This window comes from Antennarius striatus, chromosome 2, assembly GCF_040054535.1.
Source record: "Antennarius striatus isolate MH-2024 chromosome 2, ASM4005453v1, whole genome shotgun sequence".
Lineage (NCBI taxonomy): Eukaryota > Metazoa > Chordata > Actinopteri > Lophiiformes > Antennariidae > Antennarius > Antennarius striatus.
Window position 1 is genome coordinate 19,052,969 of NC_090777.1, and position 13,847 is coordinate 19,066,815.

Below are 13,847 nucleotides of genomic sequence, written 5' to 3' on the forward strand. Positions count from 1 at the left end.
TTGTCAGAAATTCAGAAAATTCAAAAAGAAAGTCAGAGTAAGGGCCCAGAGAATGGTAAAAAACAACAACAACTATATATCAATCAGTTATGGGTGGGTTGATTTCTAGGTTGGGAGTGACAGGCTAAGAATGTGACTTTCGAATCGGGTATAGTTTATTTTAAGTTCAGGGTTATTTTGCAGTTCTGATTTAAAAATGGCTTCAACTCCAGCTCCTCAGCTGGTGTCTAGAGGAATATAAGAGTTAATGTGAGGAAAGGCTTCATTTAAGCTATAATAACCTTCAGGACCCGGCCAGGTTTCAGTCAGGCAGTAAATATGTGGTGATCTGATACAAGATCACTTATTAAAGATGCTTTAGATGTTTGGGAGTAAAAAGTTTTATAATAGACATTTAATGCTCCTATTTGAATGCAATTCTGTGGTGGTGGTTTTTGTTAGGTCTGTGTGAGTAACAACTCTTCCCTTTGATTTCTGTTGAAAACTCAGTGACAGATTTGGCAAAGCTACACATCATGTTAATTTCTGTGACCTCCGAGTGGCATAACAGGATGGCATTAGTGCTGACATGGATTAAATCTTACTGTTTTTGCGTTTAGCCTTCATCACCAACTTTAGGTTTGAGTCTATGTGGACCGCTCTGGCCCTGGGGAGACACCTCACTATGGCTGGTAGAGTTGCTAAATTAGTGTTTATAGTGTTTTACTTTTTGTCTCAACTCCTCGAAAATGGCTGTGGTCTATCAAATTGCCTGGTGATGAGTCAACAAAACTAACCATAAATCATGGATTGGTTTGCAGTCTAGACTTGTATCTGGCCATTATCGGGACATGGATGTTTTTTGTGCATTTTTGGCTTGTATGGAAATAAAACATTTCTTAGATTTTTTTTCACAGTTTCTATTTTAAACTAGACTGTTTAATCACTTTGGGGTTCTTGACTGCTGGAGTTCCATCATGAACTCAAACCAGATGTTAATTTGAGCAACTTAAAATGCAAAAGCTCTGGGTTAATAAAGGTTAGTCATCTATGACCTAAAGACGGAATAAGTCCCTCCGGTCTTTATTTGTGAAACATTTACCAACAATTTGAATCAAGAGTCAATAATGTGCTCTTCCTGTTGTGATGTCAGTTGATTCATTCATACGTGCTCTCCAAGCACGAAACTTGTGTGGTTTAGATGCCAATGACCGAAACAGAAGACTTGGGTTGAAGTTAATTTCTGAGTTGTTTGGATATTTTCATTGTGACCAAAATAGTTATTTTCAAATAAATGCTTCTATAATAATAGTAAATATTAATAAAGTGATTATTTGTTGGTACATAATCTACTCATAATCACATATCAGCACTAAGCCAGTAAAAAATGCAACCTTTAGACTTCCCTCATGCTGTTGTTTCCCCTCCTTATTGCTGGAGGACCAGGTCTAACTGGATCATTAGCTCTACAGCTACAGATGCACTGCCGATCAAGAATAAACATTTCTACAGACTTTTTTTTTTTTGATAAATTGAAATTTTAACAAATAATGGTGTCATTTGTTTTATAGCAATTCAAGAAAAACATTACAGCAGTTTTATTTTTTTTCTTTTGAAGGTATGTAAAATTTCACACTAAAGTCACATTTGTAGAATTATTCTTTATGTTAGTCAAGCCTTTTCAGATGATCCTACATATTTAAACATTCTTGAGCCATCAGCTCTGGACTATTACTTGGATCCAGGTTTTGATGTGTCATGAATCTTATTGGGGGATGTCTTCATATCTTTTTACCAATCATTATGACACAAAACATTTTGTAACAGCCCCTGTCTTTGGTGAGTTTAATACTTTTTAATAACTTTTTCCTCGTGCAGATGAGGATCCAGATCATCATCAAAATGTAACAGCACTGTTCCTTGGGCCTTATCACAACCCTCCAAATTGTGACCAAAATCTGTACTTCACGTTTTAAGAGAAGCAGAAACAAACAAACCAGCATGAGAGGTAATACAGCGCGCCCTCGATCTTTGAGGTCAAAGCGTTCCACGAACCACACGCAATTGAGGAATCCGCGATCGAGATGTATTTATCTTATTATTTAGGGTAATTTAAACGTTCACCTTCTATCTGTATTTCCTTTTTCCCACACACACTTATCGACGAAAGTCCGAACGGGCGCACTTCCGGATGCAGACAGCCAATAGAATGTGCGTACTGTATCACGTGACTGCCGACCAAAAATCCGCGATGAGGTGGAGTCGAAAACGTTCATGCGCGATCGCGCGAGGGCGCACTGTGATCGACATTCTGCTCAGACTGTCGGACTCGTGGTTTATAGCTGTACCTCACAGCTGCGGGTTGTAGTGACCTCTGTCTGCCGTAGGGAGAACGCGTCGCTAGCGGGCTAACAGTGTTAGCCTAACCCCCTGAGCGGTGACCTGACGGCAGCTAGCTGCGCATGGACGTCCTATTTCTGCGAACACCACTGGAACTCTCCTCATCCCGAGTCAAGAACTGATCATTTTTCATCTTCTATATTTCATCGTCGATAACTGTAACGTTTTTAGTCATGTTTAGTTCAGCACGGTCAAAGTTGCTTGGCCGCTAGTTAGCTAACCAGAGCTAGCTCATGTCTTATGCGAGCGCTCGCCTTCAGCGGCTGTCGGTACCATCACCGCGGCAGCGGCCATCATCCCCACCCGGCAGGCTGATGGAAGGGTGTGGATAACGATGCTTAGATTCCTCCATATCATCTTAACGGGTAAGTTCAGATAAATCGGCTGTAAGCGGCTATCTTAGCTTGTTTTCTAGCTGACTGTTGAAGCAGGACAGGCGTTTTGTGAGCGGACAACAGCAGTAATTATTTATGCTAGGTTAGCATTGGATTTTGTATTAGTTATGTGTTTCTCGCGTCTCGATGTTGTCTTATATTTACGAAAACTGTACGAATTGGCATTAAACATGAACATTTAGTATCTTTGACTTTGCAAGATCCGCACATTTCTATAACCACAGTAAGTCACAACACATTCAATGAGCTGTTTGTTTGGCTGAAGACGCGCTATTGTGGAATGGAGAGCGTTCATGAACTAGGGTGGTTGTGTAATGGGTGGCCCTTACGTTCTTATAGATCATTTTCTCCCTAATCTTTACTTCTTTGTATAGTCTTAGGTTTTTTTTTTAACAAGAGTGTGTTTCTTTGGGATTAGTTTGGTGAAGGAAAGAATTGTGATTATCTGAAAATTATTTGTCACTCAAGGCTGATCTAAAAAAAAAAAACAAACAGTCGGGCGAGACCAAATCTAGTATGTTGGGAATTATTATCAAACGATCTCATATGTATGTTTATTACCAACTTTACAAAGCTTTTGGGTTTAGAAAAAACACTATGGTATTTGTGAAACTACATGAGTGTATTTTCACGATCTGATAATGTAGTTAGGAAGTAGGACAAAGACAGACCTGCATCACTTTTGATCAACTCTTATATTAGAATGTAAAGAGTTGTAGTGTTGTCATTTAAATGGATATAAATCTTTGTTTTCACTATATAGTTATTGTGTTTTCAAACTCCTCACAGGACTGGCTGGTCTTCTATGTGATGGAGTTTCTGCTTTTGGTAAGACTGGGATTGATTCAGTCTGATTCATCCACAGATGTCAGTTCACTTCTTCACTCTCAGTAATTTTTGCCTCTGATCCACAGGTGAGGTCAGACTGGTGAATGGGGAGAACAAGTGTTCTGGTAGAGTGGAGGTGCTCCGTCACAACCAGTGGGGGACTGTTTGTGACCATGGCTGGGACCTGCGAGAGGCTGATGTGGTTTGCCTGGAGCTGGGCTGTGGCTTAGCTCAGTCGGACATTCGTGGTGCTGTATATGGCGCAGGCAAGGGAGCGATATGGCTTCGGCATGTCCAGTGCTCCGGACACGAAACCAGTTTGACACGCTGTGCTGTTGTTCTTCACAGTAACTCCAACTGCACCCATGAGAATGATGCAGGGGTGAAATGCTCAGGTGAGGCATTTCATCTTTCAGGCTATGTCAGATTATTGATTGAGTCATTTCTGCTGGGTTGATTCATGAAGGCTATTCTGCTTTTCGTCCAGTACAAGTGTGGGAATGTAAATACTTATTGCAAGCAGTTCTTTTTTTTTCTTTTCTGGAAATCCCTGGAATACATGGATAATATCCATGAAACTGAGTCAACAAATTAGACCGACATCGGCCATTTTCTTTTCATTTATTGCGTCTGTAACATTAACTGCCAACACAAAGGACCCAAACAGAAACAAACTGTGCTCCTTCTCTGCAATATGTTATTGAAATACATCACATGGTCACATGCTTGCAGGAAAATGTTAAAGATGGCATCATTTGCATGTATTACAGAACAAGCTACATGTTAAGATACTATACAAGCTTAAGAGTATGGTTCATAATATCAGTCATCAGTCTTATCATTTCAAGACATAAATCTGTGATTAATCATCTTTCCTCACAGGTGCCCTCTTAATTCCCACCCTCACCCTGCTGTCTCCTTACACTGTTTTCTCCCCGGGGGAGCCCATTCGCTTCACCTGCAGTGTTCTGCTGGGTCACCACATCAGTGAATTCCACTTATACAAGCATGGAGTGTCCACGCCGCTGGTTACACAGAGAGCAGACCAAACCCAGGCCGCAGTGGAGCTGACGCTGTCCGACGCAGAGACTTTCCACCAGGGCAGCTACAGCTGTCGCTACAGGATCAAGAGCGGCTTTCCTTCTCAGCTGCTCAGCTCTCCTTCCAGCAACTCCATCAACATTACAGTCGGTCAGTCTTGACCATGTTGGTCCAAACATGACACGACATTTTTTGTGTGTGATTGAGGTTCGATTCTCTGCCTCAGTTTTTAATGGATTTGCACCAATTTATGATTTCAAAAGTTTAAAATCTCAAAGATTTTTTAAAAGCAGGTTTGACGACAGTTTGTCCATTTTCTTGACTCCTAACTAACAACACATCAGAGGATGAATGTTCATGGTTGACCTTAAGTCCCTGGATTTCCTCTCCCATCTTTACACTGTCTCTAGTGCTCAACATTGACATTGAGGGAGTTAACATTAGGACTGATCCATGGAACGGACTTTAAATGGAATAATCCCATCTGCTTAACACAGACGTGGCTAAAGCCAGGAGCAGCAATCATTGTGGATGGATGTTCAGCGATAACGGCAGAGAGAAGTGTCGGAGAATCAATTAGTGCAGAGCCATGTGTATTCATAGGCAACAAATGGGCCATGCACGTTTACAAACAGATTTGAACCCCGGATTTGAACAGGTTACTGGACAGATCGGCCGTCCTGATATATACTATGTACCTGGACCCAAACAAAGTAGGATTATTTAAAAACACACGGTGCATTATCACACTCAACAGATCAGTCAGTGTTCATTCTTTGGGATTGTGAAAGCTGTGATCAACCATCACTCATTCCCATCCCTCATCTCTTCAAAGATTGCCAAGGCACACCAGAATCCTTGATCAAGCTCTTAACTGTACTGACAGGCCAAGAAGCAATTCTAGTAAAACACTAGACTTTGCTTAAGGGATAGAATGATGAAATCATGTTGACTCAGCCCTGGAAGTTTCATGACGTGGTTCCAGCTCTTCTTAAAAGAATGTTCCACTCCCAAAAATTGGAGTCAAAGAACCTGATCTGCAGTACCTGTGTTTAGGTCTCGATTAGTGATCAGCCTGATAAAGCTGAACAAGAGTTTAAAACTGTTACAGTGATGCTTTATATTTTAAATCCAATAATTCCATATTTTGATCTGGCGACTGCCTGTTTATTTATTGTCTGAATTGTGATTTTGCTCATAACCAACCTGCAATGGCATGTTTCTCTTTTAATTCTTTGACTTGGGCTTTAATTTTTTGACTTTCATTTGACACAGTGGAACTACTGACTCCTCACCACTGGTTCAACACATCCACTGAGGCCCCGGCTGGTTCCGTCCTTAAGGGCCACAGTTTCAACATCACCTGCTCCACCCCGCAGCAGTACCCCGGAGGTTCCTTCCAGCTGCGTCTGATCCGCTCCAATGGCACCGTACGCCAGTCCCTTCCTGCCCTCACCCAGTCTGTGACTTTTACTTTTCCCAGCGCCCAAAGTTCCAATGAGGGCTACTACTACTGCCTGTATCGGGTCCAGCTGGGTGGACGCACCTTTGTCTCCAGAGAAAGCCAGCCCCTGCCCATCGCCATCAGAGGTGAGGTTGATGTATTGTTGAGGAATGATTGTGAATGTGAGTGGCTGGCTGTTCTTGTCCTGCAGTCATTTGTCAGTAACTGACACACAACTCCTCTCACACTCAGACCCAGATCCAATACTGAGTCCAATGGTGATCAGCTGGCTTGTGTCTGGCCTGACATTTGTTGTGGCTGTTATCATTATAATCATTCTGGCCAAGGTGCTGTGCAACAGGGAGAAGAAACCCTCTGAGCTGGAGCGAGAGACCAGAAGCTGTAGGTTTCTGTTTCCACATGAGTCCTTTTAACCTAAAAATCTGATATTCAAGGCCCAGAATAATCCATACTTTTCCATCTACAGGTGTAGACAACACTTACGTTACTTTATCAATCAACAAGCTATGATGGCGTGTGCAGCTGACAGATAAAGGTAAAGATGGACATGACTCAACATACATTGTCAAAAAATATTTACTCTGCTAAGGAGTTTTCAGAAATGAAAATGTCAGCTGTCTTTAAAAAAATCCTTTGAGTTTGAACAATTTTGGCAAACATAACAAAATAAGTAAAAGCGGTTCAGTAATCTTTTTTTCAATAATTAATTTTATACTGTAATGTTCTTCAGATCTATTTCAAGTGAATAACTTTTTGTAAGCACTGTTTATTTGTGAAATACCAGTGAGTTTGGGCTAAGAATTTGACTTCTTTCATTAACAGAGAGAAGACTTGCACTGTGCCCATTGTGGATTCATTCAGCGGAGAATGTTAACACAGAAAACCATCCAGCCCGGCTGATGCTTCTTCACACCTTTTAGATTTTAGCACCACATGAATCCAGTTCAATGAGGCTTGGATGAGCTAGAGAACTCATCTGTAACAGAACATACTGCAGATACACTGCAGTATTCTCCCATCAATAACTTCAGGCTGATGCCCGTGCAAGGATGATGAGGGGATATAATAGCTTTTAAATCTATTGGGATGAGATGAAAGAGAGCATCATAGTTGACTTCACTCCAAAAACTATTTTCATTTCACTGTCAGTTTTGATTTAAAGCTGAGCTTCAGATTTCACTCTGACTTGATTAAGAGTTTGAAGTGAACAACTGCTCCTAAACGGTAAGCAGGGGAAACTGAGATGAATCTGATTTTGTATTAATTAGAACAGACTCGACTAACTTCCGTAATCACTGCAGCAGATCAAAGATCTTTGAAGGATGTCAAGTTTTTGTATCAAGTCTCTCACAACTATGCATCATGTGGAATTACAATATGTATATTACTGCACTTTAACCTGTAAACAAACCAGTTAATTAAATTGCTATTGTAGCTTTGTTTGATGATCTAATATTACTGCATGCACTGTTGATGTATAGCACTGGATCAAAAGACACACAAAAGAAATGTCTTGGCCTTAATATGATCCATTATTTTACACCATTAAACATCTCAATTTGATGTTTGGTTCCAAACAAGATTCTTGAAGCTTCAAATGCTTATATATAAAGCTCTGGAATATTTATTTTTTGGACAGCCATTAAAACAAATTGCAATATGAAACTTGACAGGATTTAAAGGAACTGACATATCTGAACTGAGCTGAACTGAACAGAATTAACCATAACATTTGGAAATGGAACAATTCATTCTATCACAAATATGCCTTCATTTACTTATTTAAAAATGACAATATCTTATCAGTTACCCAAATTTTTCCTAAAAAACATTAGGCACTTATTGACCGCATAGATTCTCCAAACTATGCAGTACTATAACTTGCTGATAACTAGCAGAACAAAATACTGCAGTAACCCATGGTTTATAAGGATTTGGTAAATCTTAGTATTAATATATACAGACTAGATGTTAACATGGATGAATCATTCAAGACACTAAATGAATCTGTCACAGTGGCTTTCATACTAACTGCATAAAGATTAATGCATACTGTGACCCAAGCATGGGTGGGTTTGATATAATATGGATATAGTTTACCCATGAATGTCAGCAAGCAACAGTTTTAACATACAAATATTGCATCAACCACAATGCCAAAGCAACACATAAAACAGTCTTTAAATAAAAAACATCCCCCTGATTAAATGAGTAACAAACTATACAGCAACACCATTATAAAGTGAGCATTTCTAAAAAGAGACTCATTCAATTCCTTGGAAAGATTCATTTGTCTCCATATTGGAAAACACCATGTAAAGAATGACTGCCACAACCAGGAAGAGCACAAACTGAAACCACAGTGGGATGAGTCGGGAAGACTTTGGCGCTTTTGGTTCCTCTTGACCCGATTTCATGTGTGTTGATTGTGTCAAATAAGAGTTTCTGTAAGTAGTCGGTGTATCGTACATGTAGGGCCTGGAAGGGAATTAAGAGAAATTAGTCTACAATGCATGATTATACTTAAACTATCAGTTTACAAATGTGATATGATTACATCAACTTGTTATTTAAATGAATCCCTCTTCAGGTGACAAGTGTAATATTGGTAGAAAATGAAACAAAAACCTTGATAGCCTTTGGTTTTAGATTTGAAATATCAATTTTCATATATTTTGACAAAATCAGACATTAGTACAGTATCGTCCGTACTATAAGGCGCACTGGACTATAAGGCGCACCTTCAATAATTTGTTTTATAATTTATCTCATATATAAGGCGCACCAGATTATAAGGCGCACACAATAAAAAATGACATTTGATAAACTGCAGTGGCTGTAGTTGCGCAATCAGTCCACTAGATAGAGCCGCGCTGCTCAGACAGTCATGATTGCATTCATGACTTCCTGACTACCTTTGAATGGCCCCCATTGTTATGTCAATAAGCCATTCTGAGCCTCATCAAGGAAACACGCATATTAAAAAACCTGACATTAAAAACTGGTTAAATTCATTATGAGTGCAGTCAGTGCGAACAGATCGGACTATTTCCTGGTCTGAAGTTCTAAGCAGATATTTTAAGCTCCGACGTTCGGCTTCAGTCGGAGGTGAGGTGCAGCTATTTGCTGCTGTGTGTCCTAAACAATTTTTTAACTAGTTTTTATTGTCAGGCTGCTAATTTACTGGCAAATAAGACGACGTTTTACTCCTAGAACTGACTTTAACGTCGGTGTCTCGGGGTGTCTCACCACCCGCCCAGAGCTATCAACTATATTTGTAAATCAATTGCAGCACAACCGATGGCACCTTTGTCTAGCAGTGACTCTGCTCTTGAAATTTCAGAAAAGGCTGGAAGTTCAGCTTTGAGGGTCTTTCATTCACCTTTATGCCAGTTTCTCCGTGTGTTTCCACAGACTAATAGAATGGACCGTCACTAGATTCCAGATGACAGCACAATGGCATTCTTTAGACCAATTAAGTTTAAAGTGGGTTATTTCCGATGCCAAATAGTTAGGAAATACTGAGATCAGTCAGTCAGTCAAACTTTAATAGAATTGTTGAACGTTCCTCATGTTTTACTACGTAATCACCGGTGCTCCTACAGTCTGCTCTACCGTCTGAGAGCAGCTCAGTCAGAGCCGGGATTTCGGTGACGCCCCTTGACTACCGTTGTTAGGGGGCGTGGGCCCGAGTGCCTGGTGAGGGAGCGGAGTGGCGGTGGTGGAGTGCGGCATGACAGGCAGCCAGACTGCCGGATTTTTTCAGCAATCATGTTTTTAACCAATATTAATATGAATATTAATCCACATATAAGACGCACCGGATTATAAGGCGCACTAAAGGGTTTATGAGAAAATTTTAGGCTTTTAGGTGCGCCTTATAGTGCGGAAAATACGGTAGTTGTTGCCTTGGGCTACAGGAATGTTGTGCTCGTCATTTTTCTCCATAGATTATTGTCTTAACATTCCATCTTGGGCAAAAGTAGCCACAAGAAAATAGTGTTTTCTACACCATAAGGCGCACTGGATTATGAGGCGCCCCTTCAATAAATGGCCTATTCTAAATTTTTTTCATATATAATACACATTGGATTATGAAGCGCATTGGATTATAAGGCACACCTTCAATTTATGGCCTATTTTAAAACTTCACCAAAATAAACCCTACCACATAGGGTACATAGAATAGTAACTACTGTAGTGTCTGTGGTTGCGTTATGCATCCACTAGATTAAGCTGTGCTAAAGGTATTGCATTCACGACTGCAGCCTTTTCTGTAATCTCTAGAGCTAAGTCACTGCTACCCAAGGGTGCCTGGCATGCTACAACTTATTTGCAAATGTGGTTGACACCTGAAACTGCAGGTAACTGGCAGGGAGGGAGCGCATCTTAGACTAGTGTATTATCTCTGGGTTGCTGACCAGATAGGCAACAGCGTGGGGGTTGTAGTACGTAGTAGGTGTTCTGCTGCTGAAAGCAAAGGCCTGATGGCCCAGAATAAAACAGGTACAACTTTTCACATCCACAGAAACAGCCTATTGCGTTTGTGCTGAGGTGGATAAATATAGGTATGTCACAGTAGGAGGCATATTTAAGATTTACTGGAATTGTTAGTACATACGCATACTTTTGAGATTTTTTTTGACTTGTCCCAGGACGTAGTGATAAGGCTGATGGAACCATTCCTGCTACAGGTACACGTCTGGGAAATGCAGAAGGGAGATGCTGTGGCAGTGAGTACACTGCTACTCTCCCTCTCTCCTCCCCTCCCCCTCCCTCTCTTCCTCTCTGTAACTCCAACTGGTCAAGGCAGCGATCCTCCAGGAATTGGGGTGTGCTAACGGACGTTTTTCCTCTCCACTGCTTGCTCCTGGAGAATTCTGTTGGGTTTCTGTAAATAGGCTTGAGAAACTGGTTTAGACCAGCTCTATATGGAAGGAACCATAAAATGACTTGTGTTAGGATTTAGCGCTTTACAAATAAAATATGAATTTGACTGTTTTTATGTATTTTCCACATTATAATGCTCACCTTCAATGAATGGTCTATTTTAAAACTGTTTTCATATATAAGACGCACCTGATTATAAGGCACGCTGTCAGTTTTTGAGAAAATTAAATGTTTTTGGGTGCGCCTTATAGTGCGGAAAATGCGGTACTCCAGGTAAATAGTCAAATGTGTTGAAAATACAACCTGAGTAAAAAAAGCACCACCAGGGTACCTCGGCAGTGCTCAGGAGGTGAACTAACACCTCTCCACTGCCAGTCCACGCTCCAAACTGTTGTCCACCTGGGTCCTGAACTGGCCACCTTCCAGGCCCCTGCCTAAGACCTAGTGGACTGAGCTACTGTCGCCCCGTACAGGTTTATAATTCTAACTATTTGAATAAATAACACTGAATGCAGCTTTAACTATACAAAAAAAATCAACATACTCGTTGCTGAAATCTTTTCGTTTGTACAGATGAGTTGGTGTTGAGTAGGATGACCTGTGGAGAGAAATAAAACAGCAAATATGTGACAGTTTGGTTTTAGAACACACCAAATAAGAACCAAGACCACAAAGATTTGTGTAGTTAAACTTACTCATGCCCAAACTTCCCTTCAGTCCACTCAGGTCTGGACCTTATGTAAGACCCTCTTGAATGACAACAAAAAAACAATGACTTCATTGGACTGACTGTTCTCATATTCTTCTTACATGTACAGTATATTCACTGTTGTACAGAGAAGCAGAAAGAAATGTTTGGATCTAATAATGGGATATTTGTAAGACAACCAACCTCTCTCCAGCTTTGTCGCTACTCACCTACAGAAGAGGTAGCAGTGATTAAGAATCAGTGAAATTCTACAAAAATGTGATTTACTTGAACATACTTCAAACCTTCCATCACATTCCAAAGCATTTTGATTATTAAAGATGTTTTCAAATGGACACAGATACTTACAGGTGTCCTGTAAACGTAGGTGACTTCCTCCTCTGAAATGATAACATAAAAGATGAATAATGAAAACTATTTGTAGGACTTTCGCAGTATTTAGCATAATAACTGCTGTTGGAGTATGTTTAGGCCCTTTTCAACAAATACTATAATACTATGGTATAGGCGGCACAGTGGTGCAGTGGTTAGCGCTGCCGCCTCACAACGCGGCGGACCCGGGCTCGAGTCCCGCTCTGTGCGGAGTTTGCATGGTCTCCCCATGTCTGTGTGGGTTCTCTCTGGGTTCTCCGCCTTCCTCCCACCCCCCAAAAGCATGCGCTTTAGGTTGATTGGCCAGTCCTAAATTGACGGTAGGAGTGAGTGTGTGTGAATGATTGTTTGTCTCTATGTGGTTCCGCGGTACACTGGCGTCGTGCCCGGAGTATCCCCCGCCTCACGCCCTGAGACTGCCAGGATAGGCACCCGCGACCTGCGTTAGCGGATTAAGCGGGTTAGAAAATGACTGACTGACTACGGTATATAGTTAATTAGTTGTTTACCAAGTGCTGGTGAATCACGTGATCAGTATCCTCTATGGACCAATCAAAAACCAACAAAGACACAGGTCCCAGTAACAAATCAGGAACAGACGACCACTGCAGCAGTCTGACTTGAGATTTTTTAAAACTATTTTTTAAATAATTGCACATAACTACTACTCTTATAATACTCTTATAACTACTACTCTTATTATTATTATTATTATTATAATAATAATAATTTCTTCTGGTAACCAACTAGTTAATACAGGTATTGGAACAATGTCTCGTGGAATGTTAACATATTTCATTACAACCTGGAATGTTCCTGAACAAGAAATGCATAATAACAACTGTTGAAAAGTGTGACAAACCAGTGTTTTGTTTTGCTTTTTTCGAATATTTAAATAAATATTTCCGTATGAATGGAACACGTCCGTACCGGCTGTACAGACGAGTGTGTGCAGAGGATCAGTTACCTTCTTCTCTGTAGAAGGTTTTGTCCGGTGTTGGTTTGCCTCTTTTCCCCATGGCCATGGCCTCTTTCAGCTTCTTCTCATACAAACCTCTGGTAGAATCTCAGTTAAAAAAAAACCCATACAACGTATATTTAGACACATTAAGCTCTTGTTTGTGTAAAAACTTAGTAAATCAGATCGTTGAGGGAGAAGTAAAAGTTGTAAACTCCACACAGACAGTCGGGCCTGAAACGACAACTAGCTTGAAAGTTGATTCAAAAAATGGACGCAGAGTTAACTAACATATAATCTGTGAAACTCACCGACCACAGGCCCGTGTTTTATCCCGTACTCTTCAAGCAGGTTGTAAAGCTCCTGCGTAGAAATGGTGCTTAGCGAAGACATTGTTCGGGTTAATATGTGTGTTTCGTTGTCTACGTTGTGTTATTTTCGGGTGGTTGAGCTCTTACGAGTGAGACAACATCCAGAACTCGTTTTAGTGTGCGGGACGCTCCTCTGTCGGGCGGAGACACAGCTTTAGAAGGCGTCCAGATTGACCCCGTCCTCGTTTGTATGACAAGATACTAAAACAATCGCACATACTGTGACGTTGCATGAAATTTTTACGTCATTTCCGTTTCCGTTCGGGAAAAAAACAAGTTCTTTTATGTTCAAAGCTGTTTAAATCATCAAAGCTTCTGGAAGATGTGTCAGTTGAACTGGAGAAGGCTTTTGGATGAGAGGTGAAACCTTTTCAAGAAACCTTCGTAAAATCTTGTGGATTTATTTAATAATCTTGACCTTGATAACCAACACAGATGG

At 40.6% G+C, this 13,847-nt stretch overlaps 2 protein-coding genes across 3 annotated transcripts; one reads left to right on the forward strand and one right to left on the reverse strand.

The window, feature by feature from the left end:
• Positions 1–2,223: 2,223 nt before the first annotated feature.
• Positions 2,224–7,671, forward strand: si:ch211-150o23.3 (uncharacterized). Its single transcript, XM_068324751.1, has 8 exons — positions 2,224–2,744; positions 3,564–3,602; positions 3,689–3,997; positions 4,485–4,793; positions 5,919–6,233; positions 6,340–6,489; positions 6,575–6,643; positions 6,931–7,671. The coding sequence occupies exons 1-7, from the start codon at positions 2,714–2,716 to the stop codon at positions 6,616–6,618; spliced, it is 1,197 nt and encodes a 398-aa protein (XP_068180852.1). The 5' UTR covers positions 2,224–2,713; the 3' UTR covers positions 6,619–6,643; positions 6,931–7,671.
• A 35-nt stretch (positions 7,672–7,706) lies between these two features.
• si:ch211-150o23.2 (LEM_emerin domain-containing protein) lies at positions 7,707–13,594 on the reverse strand. Of its 2 annotated transcripts, XM_068324789.1 has the most exons (8): positions 13,349–13,594; positions 13,047–13,145; positions 12,056–12,087; positions 11,891–11,916; positions 11,694–11,747; positions 11,543–11,596; positions 10,736–11,035; positions 7,707–8,586 (listed from the first exon to the last, which is right to left on the reverse strand). In XM_068324789.1, the coding sequence occupies exons 1-8, from the start codon at positions 13,428–13,430 to the stop codon at positions 8,373–8,375; spliced, it is 861 nt and encodes a 286-aa protein (XP_068180890.1). In that variant the 5' UTR covers positions 13,431–13,594; the 3' UTR covers positions 7,707–8,372. The 2 variants fall into 2 exon arrangements, with proteins under 2 accessions (XP_068180890.1, XP_068180898.1); XM_068324797.1 differs by lacking the exon at positions 10,736–11,035 and having other exon boundaries at positions 7,717–8,586.
• Between the last annotated feature and the right edge of the window lie 253 nt (positions 13,595–13,847).

Bases quoted from the DNA above. Each gene is read 5' to 3' on its own strand.
- si:ch211-150o23.3 (XM_068324751.1), top strand. From the start codon at position 2,714: ATGCTTAGATTCCTCCATATCATCTTAACGG. The intron at 3,998-4,484 runs GTGAGGCATTTC...CTTTCCTCACAG, and splicing joins TGCAGGGGTGAAATGCTCAG to GTGCCCTCTTAATTCCCACC. The intron at 4,794-5,918 runs GTCAGTCTTGAC...CATTTGACACAG, and splicing joins CTCCATCAACATTACAGTCG to TGGAACTACTGACTCCTCAC.
- si:ch211-150o23.2 (XM_068324789.1), bottom strand. From the start codon at position 13,430: ATGTCTTCGCTAAGCACCATTTCTACGCAGGAGCTTTACAACCTGCTT. The intron at 13,146-13,348 runs GTGAGTTTCACA...TTTTTAACTGAG, and splicing joins AAAACACGGGCCTGTGGTCG to ATTCTACCAGAGGTTTGTAT. The intron at 11,748-11,890 runs GTTGGTTGTCTT...TTGTCATTCAAG, and splicing joins AGCGACAAAGCTGGAGAGAG to AGGGTCTTACATAAGGTCCA.